The 14,688-nt window shown below is 39.6% G+C and overlaps 1 protein-coding gene across 1 annotated transcript in view; it reads right to left on the bottom strand.

The window, feature by feature from the left end:
- LOC125886092 (dihydropyridine-sensitive L-type skeletal muscle calcium channel subunit alpha-1-like) overlaps positions 1 to 14,688 on the bottom strand; it is a 542,543-nt gene that overhangs the window by 21,031 nt on the left and 506,824 nt on the right. The window contains exon 40 of the mRNA XM_049572040.1: positions 502 to 627. Within this exon, the coding sequence (XP_049427997.1) occupies positions 502 to 627 (126 nt within the window). The remainder of the gene's footprint in view (positions 1 to 501; positions 628 to 14,688) is intronic.

A 14,688-nucleotide genomic window follows, 5' to 3' on the forward strand; every position in this document is an offset into this window, starting at 1 on the left:
CCATGGTCTGTACATCCACTGTTAGAACAAGGGATATACTTACCTGATGCAGACATCAGGGTAGTACAAATATACTCCCTTATCTTATATTTCCTTGATATACTGTATATATATTTTTTTATTATTATTATCTCCTAGACTACTGTTTGAGTGAAGACAGGGAAGGCTGTTTGTTAAACCCTAGCCTATATAAATGGACCTGCACTTGAATAGTGCCTTTCTTGTCATCTGAAATCTCAAAGCGCTTTTTATACTACGAATCACATTCAGCTATTCACACAAACATTCATACAATGGTGACCAAGGCTACTATACAAGATGCCACCTGCTATTCAGTTTTTTTTAAACACACTCACACCAATGGATCAGCCAGCGGAAGCAATTTGGGTTTCAGTGTCTTGCTCAAGAATACTTCTGCTCTTCTATGAGCCACAGTCCTTCCACATTTCCTTTCCTCACTCCCTCCACCTATCCATTCATCTTTTCATTCTGTCCTGTTACCCTGAAGATGCCCTCCACAGCAGCTTCTTCAATAGCTCGCTCCATCTCTTCTTCAGGCACAAGGTCTCCGGAGATGGCCCTGTGAAGCTCTGGAGCTGCCTCTTCCTCGATATTCCTCAACCCTGCCTAATATACATACAGAAAGTATTGGTTACTAAAGAAGAGAAGAAGTAGCAGTAGTTATCAGAAGAGAACAAAAAACTCATGAAGCACTTTTATATGTATTTTAGTTGTTCTACATCATGTGGATTATACCTTGACTTTTCACTCTCTTTCATTGTTGATCATTCAAAGTGTCTGAGTGAGGGATATTCTCAGTGAAAGGTAGGTAGCTGACAGTCTCAGGAAGATACACAGTGGGCCTGCTTCTACGGTAAATGGCAAATGGACTGTACTTGTATAGCACTGTTCTAGTTTTCCAACCACTCAAAGCACTTTTATACTACATGTCACACATTCACAGACACAATCACACACTGGTGGCCAAGGCTACCATACAAGGTGCCAGCTGCTACTCAAGTAACCATTCACTTGCACTCACACACTGATGGAACAGCCGTCGGGAGCCATTTGGGGTTCAGTATCTTGCCCAAGGATACTTTGACATGCAGACTGGAGGACCAGGGGATCAAACTGTCAGTCTTTTGATTAGTTTTTTAGTGGATTTTTTTTTGCGTTTGCCACCGTAGTTAGCAGCCCGTTTGTGATGAAGAACATTGATTTTCTTAACAAGAAATCGCTTTATTTAATCTTTTTCCCATTTTTGATTGCTAAGTCAGTTTGTTTTGGGGAGGGGGAGACCTCTGCAGATGGTTAAGCACCAGGGGAAAACCTCATAAATGTCTGGATCTTAAGTTATCAGAGAACCAAGATACGAGTTAACCTGCCAGACAGTGACAACCTAATAAAAATTAAAACTGCAAATAGGGGCGTCAGTGGCTTAGTGGTAGAGCAGGTGCCCCATGTACAAGGCTGTTGCCGCAGTGGCCTGGGTTTGAGTCCAGCCTGTGGCCCTTTGCTGCATGTCATCCCCTCTCAGCACGTGATTTGTAGGTCTCGATGAGACAAACAAGCCAGTTTTGATTTGATCTTTCTATGACATTCCTATGGGCTGTAGTGGCCATTATAGTGTGTCTAGGTGGTGCTAGAGAGCCCATTTGGGCACTTTTTTAATTTTAGCAATTTTTTTGCCAGTTCTGACATGCGTGTCAATTTTGGTGAGTTTTTGAGAATGTTTAGCGGGTCAAATTTTGTTTTTTTGAGCATCAATGGGGCCCCATGTCATGCAGTAGGTGCCCTTTTTTTCCTTTTCACCCCTGCCCTTCAAACATCCTGAGTCCATCACTGAGAGGGAGAGATGGAGGCAGATGGAGATGGCTTTAAAATGTTTCGAACTCTTCCCTGTTATTCCCAAACTGTGGGTCCAGTCGTCAATCTGACCATACCAGCAGAGAGATACACTTATCCTGAATGCAGACATATAGGTTTCATGTTTGTGGAGTCAAAAATGCGATCTTTGTCGCAAGTTTAAGATGTCTAGCTCACAACTGACACATTTGCTCATGTTACTTTCAGAGGCACTAACTCACTTCCTGTTGGATTTAGGTCAGGGGTGTCAGCGCGTGATTTGTAGGTCTTGAGACGAAGAAGCTGTTTTGATTTGATCTTTCTATGACATTCCTACGGGCCGCAGGGGCCACTGTAGTGTGTCTAGATGGCACGGAGATCGTGGGGAGGTTTTGTGGCACGTCACCTTTAAGAGCCCATAAAATCCAAACCGTTCGAGGTTTTGGGAGACGGTGGGAGAAAGAATAATAATAATTAAAGCTGCGAGCAGCATTGGACGGGACCTCGGACTCACGCCATTATGGCCTTCAGCTCACGTAGACAGTCATAGAACCCTCTCCAGGGGGGAGGCACTAGCTCACTTCCTGTTAGATTAAGGTCAGGGGTGTCAGCGCGTGATTTGTAGGTCTTCATGAGACAAACAAGCCAGTTTTGGTTTGATCTTTCTGCGACATTCCTACGGGCCGCAGTTAGTGTGTCTAGGTGGCGCTAGAGAGCCCATTTTGGCACTTTAGGGGTTAATTATTACATTTTATCAAATTTTTCGCCAGTCCTGACATGCATGTCAATTTTGGTGAGTTTTTGAGCATGTTTGGGAGTCAAATTGGGGTTCAAAGAGACGGCGGAAAAAAGCATAAAGAATAATTAAAGCTGCAAGCAACGATGAACTGGCCCTCCCACCTTCACATAACCCGGGGGGGCTGGCAGGATGCCTTCTGATGCGTCACTTAATTTCTGTCAAAGTTAGACATCACATGCAGGAGTGACTTTGCATATCCTTGATACAGTGCTGGAATGACATATTTCACATTTTGTATCACTTCCTCTTTCCACTAGAGGGAGTTGGAGAGTGCACTAATTATACATCATGTTTTTATACATCAAATATACACCACAGCATTTAACTTTCAGATAAATCAAAAGATAACTGTTTGATGAGACCTACTTCCTGTCGCCACTAGATGGCACTATGAGTATCAGGAAATATGGTCATATAAATGTCTTCAGGGAAGGACTAATATGAATAACGTCAAGTTTGGTGGAGATTGGACCATTTATGCCAAAGCTACAACAATTTAGTTTTTCATGGCGAGACCTCAAGAGTCAACGCTTGGCTGCGGGCGCGCCATTCAACACAGGGCAAATCCTGTGATAACTTTTGGTCACAACATAGTCACACTTACATACACCAAGTTTGGAGCCAATCTGATTAAATCTGTAAGACAAGTTTGTTAATTTACAAGCCCTGGAAATGGGCAAAAATGCACAAAAGTGGCACAAGTAAATTCAAAATGGCGGACTTCCTGTTGGGTTTGGAGCATGGCTCCAGGAGGCTTTTTTATACGTAATAGAGTGTTACAGGTGCCTACCAAGTTTCATACATGCAGGTCAAACCAGCTTTGGGGGCTGCTTAATTGAAATATTCTAGGGGGCGCTGTTGAGCCATCTTGGTGCATCAAAGCACAGAAATCACATCAGACAACAGGACGTGCGACCTGTCATGTGTATGCCACGCTTGGTGAGTTTTCAAGCATCCCTTGTCCCTTCAACACAACATCATGTTTAATGGCGAACAAGGCGGTGCCACGGTGACAGCGTTTGATGAAAATTCAAAAGCTTCATTTTTAAGCATCATCAAGGTCTAATGACTTAGATCAGCAAGTTTGAGGTGGGTCTGACTAACCTGCTAGAAGAGGGACATCAAAGAATGTATAAAGTAACTTTCTGTTGCCAGTAGGTAGCGCTATGGCAAAATTCCTCTATAGATGTGTTTAGGGCTGGACTGTCATCATAGACCCCCAAAAAGGCAATTCATTGGGGTTAAGAAAAGTAATAATAACTTGAACTGCAAGCAGTTGTGAACGGGGGCCAAGCCTCCCCACGCAACTTGGCCCTCGTGCCCCACAGAGCCCACGGAAGTCGCCCCCGAAGCACGACGGGCTTAGGGCGAGCGCAGGGACGCGGGCCAACATCTGAGCCGTGGTATTTGCTGTAATGGGAAATGCGCCCTAAGTGTGAAAGGCTGAATGTGTGGCAATTTGGATTTGTTGTAATAAATCATGCCCACTTTGACCAATCATTGCTTAACTTTATGTCCGGCCTCAGGAGTGACCCCATATCACACTCACCAAATTTTGTTCAAATCTTGTACTTGAGACTTGATGTTTGTGGGTTTTTAGCGCCCCCATTAGCCGATTTGCACCAAATTTTGCACACAGCCTCTGGATGATGTCCAGAACAAGTGAATTAAGTTTGATGTTAAAAGCATTTACTTTGACCAAAATATGAAACAATATGTGTTTTTTAGCTAGCAAAAAAGATTGTTTGGTTATAACTAGCGCATTATTTGGAGTGCCAAAATTCTTTTGATAACGTTTTTTTTTATACTTTATTGTCAGAGTGCCAAAGTTTACATGGTTTTACATTTACTTACATGATTTTGCTATTTACATCATTCTTACAATATTTATATATATATATTTTTGTGTGTGAGTGAAAATAATAATAATATTGCATGATGTATGGTAATGCAGGATAATGCTCATACATGCTCATCCACATACATCTACACCCATTTACCCCCCCCCCCCTCCCAAAAAAAAAACAAAACAAAAAAACAAAACAAAACAAAAAAAAAAAAACAAAGTTAAGGGCTGAGTCTTTTGATATTATTCAACTGTATCAATTGTAGCCATTATACTTAAACCATTTATTCCATCGTTTAAAATTTTCCAGTTCTTGATTCCTGATTCTATAAGTTATCCTTTCCATTTCTGAGATGTTGTCGACATTTATCTTCCAGCTGTTAAGTGAAGGTGGGGTGGATTTTAACCAGTTCCATGCTATCTGTTTCATAGCTGCAATTCTAAGTATCCTATATAAGTATCTGTCTATTTCTGATGTGAGTTCGGGTGGTGATATACCTAAAATAATACACCTTGATTTGAATGTCTGTTGAATTTGGAATGTTTTCATGACTGAAATTATAATTAATTGCCAGAACGTAGTATTAGGCAGGAAAAGAAGATATGTGAGTGATTTGCATTCTTTTCACCGCAGCTTCTCCAACAATCTGGTTTAATGGATATTGTAAATTTTGATTGCATTATTGGTGTGATAAAGAGTCTTGTATATATTTTCCATGCATACTCCCTCCAGCATCTAGAATTTGTTGTTTTATGTATTGCTTTGTATACATTTTCCCAATCTTCCTCTTTCATCTGTCCATGTAGTTCTGAGTTCCACTTTATTCTAATCATATCTTGTGTATCGATGTTGTCTTCTAGTATTTTATATATTTTAGAGAGGATGTTCTTGGTCTCTGTGTTATAGTTTTTTATCATAAATGTAATTAGGGGGTGCTGGTCTTGGTTACTCTCTCTTCTCTGAGAATTTTTGATATAGTTTCTAAGTTGTAGATATTTATAGAAATTGGACTGTGCTAAATCAAATTTATTTGATATAGCTTCAAAGGTATTAACAGTATTCTTGATTAATAATTGTGATTATATTTGAAGTCCCTTTGATGACCAGATTTTTAATATATTATCCATTCTGTTTGGTTTAAATTGGGTGTCTGATGCCATTTCCCTAAGATAAAACAAGTCATTTTGAATCCTTTGTTTTTTACAAATTTGTTTCCAGCTATATAGAGTGTTGTTAATCTATCTATTTTGTCCTTTCAATTGTGCCACATCTTTTTTATCTATAAAGGGTAAAGTCTTAATTGAGATCGGAGCCAGCTCCTTTTCTATCATAAACCATTTAGCTTTTGTGCCATCATTAGTCCATTTCATTATATTACTTATTTGTGTCGCATAGAAATAATTCTGTAAATCTGGGAGTGCTAATCCACCACGTTCTTTAGATTTTACTAATGTTTTGAGTTTGACCCCCTTTTTTTTGTTATTCCAAATAAAATTAGTTATCATTCCATTCCATCTCTTAAAACTTTGTGGAGAGATTGGAACTGGTAGAGCTTGAAAAAGGAAGAGGAACTGCGGGAGGACCATCATTTTTACTGTATCTATTCTACTAAAAATAGAATCTGGTATTGTTTTCCATCTGGTCAGGTCTTGTTTAATTTTTTTCTCTAAATTCTGATAATTAACTTCATAGATTTTATTTAGGTCGGAATGGATTGTTATTCCTAAGTATTTGGATCCACTTGAATTTGAGGTTTCCTTTCGAGTCATCTGTAACTATACATATAGACTCACATTTACGTTTGTTAATTTTATATCCTGAATGCTCACTATATTCTTTTATTGTTTTAGTAAGTTCTTGAAGTGAAGTTTCAGGTGTAGTCAGATAAAGTATAATGTCATCTGCATAAAGTGCTAGTTTATGACATTCCTGGCCTATAAGCAAACCCTTTATTTCATCTTGCTGTCTGATTGCTTCTGCAAGAGGTTCCATACATAGATTAAAAATTGATGCGGACAGTGGATCTCCTTGTCTGGTTCCTTTATGTATATGAAAGCGTCTTGATAGGGTGCCATTAACTCTTACTTGAGCAACTGGGTTTTTGTACATTGATTTTAACCATGAAATAAAGGTTGGATGGAAACCAAATGCTTTAAATGTTATTAAGATACATGGCCACAGGACTCTATCGAAAGCTTTTTCAGCATCAAGTGTCAGCAAAAGCAAGTCTTTTCTATTTTTTTGAGAATAATCAATCACATTTAAAGTGCGTCTTATATTATCAGTTATCTATTCAAGATAAAACTCGACTGATCTGTATCTATTATATCTGGGAGGATGTCTTTAAGTCTGTTTGCTAAAAATCGATGTTGGGGCCTTTCCTTTTTTTAGCTTTCTAATTTGTTGTTTTATTTCATCCATTGTTACTGGTTTAATAAGGTTAGCATTTTTGGATACTGAAACTTGTTTTAATTTAAGTTTCTCAAGATATATTTCTGTTCTTCTTATATCTATACTTTCAGCATCATCCCTGTATAATTCCTCGTAGTATTTTGCAATTTCAGTTTTGTCTGTTAGTATTTCTGATTTATCATCCTTTAACTTAGTAACATATGATTTACTTTTTTGCTTCTTGAGCTTATAAGCTAAAATTTTCATTGATCTTGGCCCCCCATTGTAATGCTCTTGTTTTGTAAATATTAATGATTTTTCCACTTCTTCTGTCCGCAGTCTGTCTAATTCAATGCGTTTTTTCTTCAGCTGTTTATTTAATTTTAGATTGTGTGATTTTTTTATGTTTGTCCTCTAGTACTTTTATTTGTAATTCGAGTTCCATCTTAATTTGTTCCTGTTGTCTTTTCTTTACTGATGAGTACTTCTACTAAAATTATATTGTTAATTTCCTCCGTATCATTTAGTTTCAGATATTCAGTAAAGGTTTTTTTGACTGTCTCTTTTAAACTTCTGTCTTGTAAGAGGGAATAATTCATCCTCCATACATAAATTCCTTTACTTGAGTTTAATCTTACTGTTAAGGTGACCGTAGCGTGATCTGATAGCGTTATTGTTCCGATAGTGCATTTTTTAATAGTTGCTATATCTTTACTAAAAATGAAATAGTCCAATCTATTATATGTTTAATGTCTATTAGAATAATATGTATAATTATGTGTTCTTGGATGCAGTGTTCTCCATACATCTAGCATCCCTAACTCTCTACATGCTTTCCTTAAGATATTTGCATTTTTTTCTGCTTTATGTTTATGTCCTGCCATTGAATCTATAGAATTTAAAACAAGATTCAAATCACCTCCAATAATAATTATTCCTTTTCCATGTGTCACTATTAAATCTAGAATTTGGTTCATAAGATCAGTGCCTTCGTCTGGTGGATAGTAAATTGAAAGTGTTAGACCTTTAGCATTAGACCTTGAAATTGAAGTGTTATTTCAATGTTTTCTATCCTGCCTATCACTGAAACAAACCTTCCTTCCTTATCCATTATGCTATTTATCTTCTGGATTGATATGTGGTTTTTTATAATGGTCACTACACCTCTCCTTGATGAGCTATATGAGGAGAAAAAAACCTGAGCGTTTGCGATTTTGCCCAACTTCTTATGTTCCTCTTGTATTAAATGTGTTTCTTGGAGAAACAGTATATCCCCCTTTTCTTTTTTCAGTTGTTGTAGAATCTTTTTTCTCTTAATGCAGTTATTAAGACCATTTACATTCTGAGAAATAATATTTAAGTCATCCATGATTTTCAGGAGATTTATACCTAAACCAAATTTAAGTATTCATTCTTACTAGAACTTGGGCAGGATCGCAGACCCTCTGTGCAGTTATTCAGCCCTGAAAAGTTTAAGCAAAACATAAAACAACAAAAAACAGTAAAACAACAATCCCACATGTGAAATATTATCATTAACATCCTATCAATGGTGCAGTCGGCTTCCTGATAAGCTACCTTAGAACCGAGGTAGCTGTTTTTTCTCCATGCGCATCTCATTGCGTGGATAGTCTGTGTTCTACTCATGAACACTAAAAAGAAAAAAGAATATATGTATGTTCCAAATTAGTAGGCAAATTCCTTTCCTCCCATTTCCTTTAAATGCTCTTCTTTCCTCTAAGCTAAGATGAAATATCTGCTTTTCTGATCTTATAAGCAAAAAAAAAACACTGACTCAGACAGACACACACACTCACAATAAATAAACCTCGAAAATTATCTTTTGTCTATTTCTCTTTTACTTCTCGATTAATCTAAAAATAAAAAAATAAGGTAAATAATACTTTTTATCTTTATTCAATACTTTTTCATTTCTTATCCCTAAAACAGAACAGGAGAAAGTAAAATAAAAATAGAAATCAAAATAAAAAATTTAAAAAAAGGGGGGGGGGGGGGGGGGGGGTTGCTCTTAAGAGGGGTTGCTCTCTTAAGAATTTAGTGCATCATATGACAAGTATTCTAAATTATCTATTAAACAGAAGTATAGAGGAAGAGAGGAAATAAGTTCATTTATAACTCCATAGCTTAACAGTAAATAATGTAATCTGCTCTCATTAAATTCACATTTCTTTAGTATTTCCATAGTCAATGCTCCTCTTCCCCTTCTCACCTTTCCCTTATACCTATATTCATCAAAGGTCACTCTCATTTAACTTTCATTCTGAAACTCTAGGCCTAGGCTATATTCCCCCTTATTTAGCTTTCCTTACTAGTATTCATATAGGATAATAGAAAACCAAACATAAAACAGACTAAACGCGACCTATATAGTCAAGTATTGAACTTGGGCTTAGTACCAAATAACAAAGAGATAAAAGCATTTAGCGCATTGAACTGAAAAGGAGAGAAAAAAAACAATATAGGCTACATTAATTAGATAGATCGGGAAGGATAGGGGTGAGGATGAGAGAGAGAGGGAGAGAGACAGAGAGAGAGAGAGAGAAAGAGTGACAGAAAGAGAGAAAGACCAGACCAAATTATCACATTATTTGATTTCATATTGTTCATATTTCAGTCCATTTGAGTTGGATGTGTCACTCACGTGTCCCTATATTCAGTCTTTCCTCATTGTCTCGGAGTGAAACAGTATCACCTAGACCTGCATGCAGTTTGTTTTATTTCTTCTGTCTGCCTTGTACAGTATTCCATCTATTTTCCTTTTGTGGGCTTGTGTGAGGTCTTGGTCCGTTGTATGCGATACCAAGTTCTTTTAAGGCCTTAGCTGCTGTCTCCGGGTTGTCATATGTTGTTGTCGATCCATCGTCATTAAAGATTTTCAGCTTTGCTGGGGCAATGATATGTGATTTAATATTTTTCTTCCTCAGTTGGTCCCTTATGGGTTTATACATAGCTCTCTGTTGTTTCACTCTTGTTGTAAAATCGTGGTTGAAGAAGATCCGTGTTTTCTCCAGGGCCACTTTCTTTGCCCATGCCGCTTGTAGTACTCTTTTCTTTGTATCATAATTCATAAAGTTTACAATAATCAGCCTGGCTTGTTCTGTATTATCTCTAATATTAAATTCTCCCGTCAATTTCAGTGTCTCTTTGAAAAAGTTAGTGAGAAAAGGTGTCATATCTTCCCCCTCTGTTTTCTCTGGCACATTGTACATGCAGATATTATTTTGTCTGGACTTACTTTCAAGGTAGTCCATCTGTGTCTCCATTACTTTAATCGTGGTTGTCAAGCACTCGTTTGTCTTTTGTCGGAATATTTGTTGGTCTTGCATTTCTCCTACTCTGTGTTCAATTTCGTGAACTCTGTTGTCCGTTCTCTCCAGTTTTTGCCGCAGCTCTGTAGTTTGTTCTATTATTTTCTTGATATCTCGCTCACAATGAGCTTTAAACTCTGATCGGAAGTCCTTAATCTCCATCATGATAGTGTCTTTTAGTTCGGAGATGAGCTCTTTTATTTCCTTCCCCTCTGCCATTTCGGATGCGACGTGGGTCAATTGTGTGGTCGTCTTTCCACGTTCCTTGTGCTCTGCTTTAACGAAATCTTTCTTTACTGCACCGGATCAGAGATTCATTCCATAGCCATATTGGTGAACATTTCATCCAGTTTTAGAGTACTTATTCAATCCCGATTGTTTAGTAATGATCAAAAGTCGGGAGCAAAGGAGATGCCATTGTTTTAATCTGCCGCCATCCCTCCGCGACCGGAAGCCCTAACTTTTGATCAGACACATCTGGAGATTCTATGTGCAAAGATGCACACAGATGGCGCTTAAACCGTAGGAGTAGTTCAAAAACGTAGGTTTTGGATATGTGGTGACTTAGCAAGGGAAAATTGCAGCAAAAGTGGGCAGGGCCTTTGTCAGAAAACCCAGCTCTATTCAGGGAACACATGGATATAATGTTTATGAATGTGTCATTTAAAATGTGGAATTTACGCGCAAAAAAGCGTTGGCATCCGTTATAGCACCACCTAGTGGAGCATATGCACAATTTTTAGTATGGAAGATCTGTGTCCTATTCTATATGTACAAATTTCACAGCCCTCAGCATAACAGTTCAGCTGTAGTAAATGTTTGTTGTTTATCCTATAATAAGCCAGGCCCACACTGACCAGTCATGACCACCTTCAATATATGGCCTCAGGAATGGCCCTACATCATACTGACCGAATTTCGTAGAAATGGGTGTAGCTGTTTAAGAGATATAAACTTCCCTAATTTGTAGGGCCTCCAAGTGGCCAACATTCGCCAAATTTGGCTCATACCTTCACAGTGTCATGCCAACTAAGGATCTGAGATTTGGTGTTGATAGCATTAAGTCTGACTGAGATATGCAACAGTTTACATTTTTATAGCTAGCTACACAGATTTGTTCATTAATAATTTGCGGAATTTTTGATGGAACAAAATTCTTTTGATAACTTTAGATCAGGTCCAGGTGAAGAGTGTACAGGCCAAGTTTCACGCATATCTGACAAAATCCCAAGGAGGAGTTCAAAAAAGTAGGTTTTCCAGTTTTTGCAATTTTGCGGGGGAAAAACATTATAGGCGGAAGTGGGCGTGGCCAAATGCAAAGTGATTCAGCTCTATTCAGGGAATCTGGGGATATAACGTTTTTGAATGTATGACATACGGTGTTGGAGTTATAGGCCAAAACGCGTTGGCCTTGGTTATAGCGTCCCCTGCAGGCGGACATATGTAGGTTTTTGCATCTGAGGTACGTGCAGGGGTCTGGACCAACCCTCCAAATTGCACCACCCTCCCTTGCACGGTTTAGTCTGCAGCACCACTTTGATCAATGGAAGAATAAAAATAGAGAAAAACTATAAAAATCTTTACAAAAACAATACGGTTCCTAGCACCGCTGGTCCTAGGAAACGCGTCTGCTTGCATATGCGTTCCCCGAGGCCCCTCGGGCTTGGCCCCCTAATAATTCCTTCGGTTTCAATAGGGCCTTCGCTCGGTCTTCGGTCGGTGCTCGGGCCCTAATAATAATAATAAAAAATCCTTGCATTTCAATAGGTTCCTCGCACCGCTAGGTGCTTGGGCCCTAATAATAATAATAATTCCTTCAATTTCAACAGGACCTTCGTCCGGCCTTTGGTCGGTGCTCGGGCCCTAATAATGATAATATTTGAAGCTGCAAGCAGCTGTGATCAGGCCCTCGCTCTCCCGTGCCACCGCGGGGGACCAGCAGCACGCATAACTGAAGCGGTTATGTGAAAACTCAGAGTAAGTTAACCCTGACGTGGTGTGACGTTTCATCTTCCTACTCCAAAAAAAACCCCTATGGGGAGGGGTTTTTGAAAATTTCAAGGGGGCGCTATAGAAGCATTTTGTCCCCCCTATGGGCAACGCCCCTATCAGATGTAAGAGCTCGCCATTTTTGACCTGTGTATCAGTTTTCATGAGGATGTGAGGTCGCTGAAGCCATCAAAAAGCCACACGTATCAGGTGGCGAGGGAGGCGCCATAGCAGCCACACCCCTTGACATTGACAAAAGCTTTTAATAAATTTTGATCAGCATGGTGTCAGGATGATCTGTACCAAATCTGAAGTTGATTGGACAAAATCTGTAGGAGGGGTCGTTAAAATACAAAGTTTTGGAAATCACAAAATCGCCACCAAAATGAGAAGTTTAAATCAAAATAGGCGACTTCCTGTTTGGAGTAGACCACTGGTGGCAGAGACTTTTTTGTGCGTCTGGGCAACATACACATATGTACCAATTTTCATCTTCCTACTCCAAAAAAACCCCTATGGGGAGGGGTTTTTGAAAATTTCAAGGGGGCGCTATAGAGGCATTTTGTCCCCCCCCCATGGGAGGCACCCCATCAGATGCAAGAGCTTGCCATTCTTGACCTGTGTATCGATTTTCATGGTAATATGAGATCATTGAAGCCATCACAAAGTCAAACGTATTTGCTGGCGAGAGATCGATAGTCGCCACGCCGCCACAGGGACACCAGTAGACGTAACTTCACAGCGTTCATAAGGTAGCTTCACCAACTTCTTCTGCATGCATTTGAAGTGGAATGAAGTTGATGCAGTCAAGTTTGTGTCAATGTTAAATTAAAAACTGGTCACTTCCTGTTACCACTGGGGGGCGCTTTGAGTAAGGTGGGATATTAATAGATCTGGCCATTCAGGGCGGAGCCATTATCATGTCCAGCAAGTTTGAAGCTGCTGAGATCAAGTATGTGGGTGTGAGGGTCGTTTCAAATTCGATGGCGAGAAAACGAAAAATCGCCAAAGTTTGTCACGCCCTAGCGGCCACGCCCCTTCATATAGAGGAAAGCTTTTAATAACTTTTGATCAACATGTTCTCAGGATGATCTGTAGCCAATTTGAAGTCGATCGGACGAAATCCCTAAGAGGAGTTTGTTCAAACATGTCAAAAATTCAAATCAAAATGGCCGACTTCCTGTTGGGTGTACGGCATGGGTCCAAGAGGATTTTTTGTGCGTCTTGGCATGTTCTATGAGCCCACCAATTTTCATGCGTGTAGGTGAAACTCACAGGAGTGGCTCGAGGCACAAAATTTTCTAGGGGGCACTATGTCGCCATTTGGCCCCGTCCACGTACAACACTGCCAAAATATCAAATTTTTCGCCAGACCAAAGGCGTGTGCCAAATTTGGTGCATTTTTTCATTTGGGAAAGGGGCCAAATTTGGGATTATATTCTCGTAACAATAATAAGAATAAATAATAATAAACACTGCGATTACAATAGGGTCCTCACGGACGACTTTGTCGTCGCTCGGGCCCTAATAATAAACAGCGCGATTACAATAGGGTCCTCACGGATGACTTTGTCGTCGCTCGGGCTATAATAAACAGCATGATTACAGTAGGGTCCTCACGGACGACTTGGTCGTCGCTTGGGCCCTAATAATAAAAATAATAATAATAAAAATAAACAGCACGATTACAATAGGTCCTACTAGGTCCTTCGTCATCACTCGGGCCCTAATAATAAACAGCACGATTACAATAGGGTCCTCATGGACGACTTTATCGTCGCTTGGCCCTAATAAAAATAATAATAATAATGATAAACAGGGCGATTACAATAGGGTGCTCACTGACGACTTCGTCGTCGCTCAGGCCCTAATAATAAACAGCACGATTACAATAGGGTCCTCACGGATGACTTCATCATCGCTCGGCCCTAATAAAAATAATAATAATGATAAACAGGGCAATTATAATGGGGTCCTCACGGACGACTTTGTCGTCACTCTGGCCCTAATAAACAGCGCGATTACAATAGGGTGCTCACTGACGGCTTCATCGTCGCTCAGGCCCTAATAATAAACAGCACGATTACAATAGGGTCCTCACGGACGACTTCGCCGTTGCTCGGGCCCTAATAAACAGCATGTTTACAAAAGAGTCCTACGTGGACGACTTCATCATCGCTCGGCCCTAATAAAAATAATAATAATAATGATAAACAGGGCGATTATAATGGGGTCCTCACGGACGACTTCGTCGTCGGTCAGGCCCTGATAATAAACAGCACGATTACAATAGGGTCCTCACGGATGACTTCGTCGTCGCTTGGGCCCTAATAATAATAATTCCTTCAGTTTCAATAGGGCCTTCGCCCAGCCTTCGGTCGGTGCTCGGGTCCTAATAATAAACAGCGCGATTACAATAGGGTCCTCACGGATGACTGCGTCGTTGCTCGGGCCCTACTAAACAGCACGATTACAATAGGGTCCC

Source organism: Epinephelus fuscoguttatus, linkage group LG1, assembly GCF_011397635.1.
Source record: "Epinephelus fuscoguttatus linkage group LG1, E.fuscoguttatus.final_Chr_v1".
In the NCBI taxonomy this organism is placed as follows: domain Eukaryota; kingdom Metazoa; phylum Chordata; class Actinopteri; order Perciformes; family Serranidae; genus Epinephelus; species Epinephelus fuscoguttatus.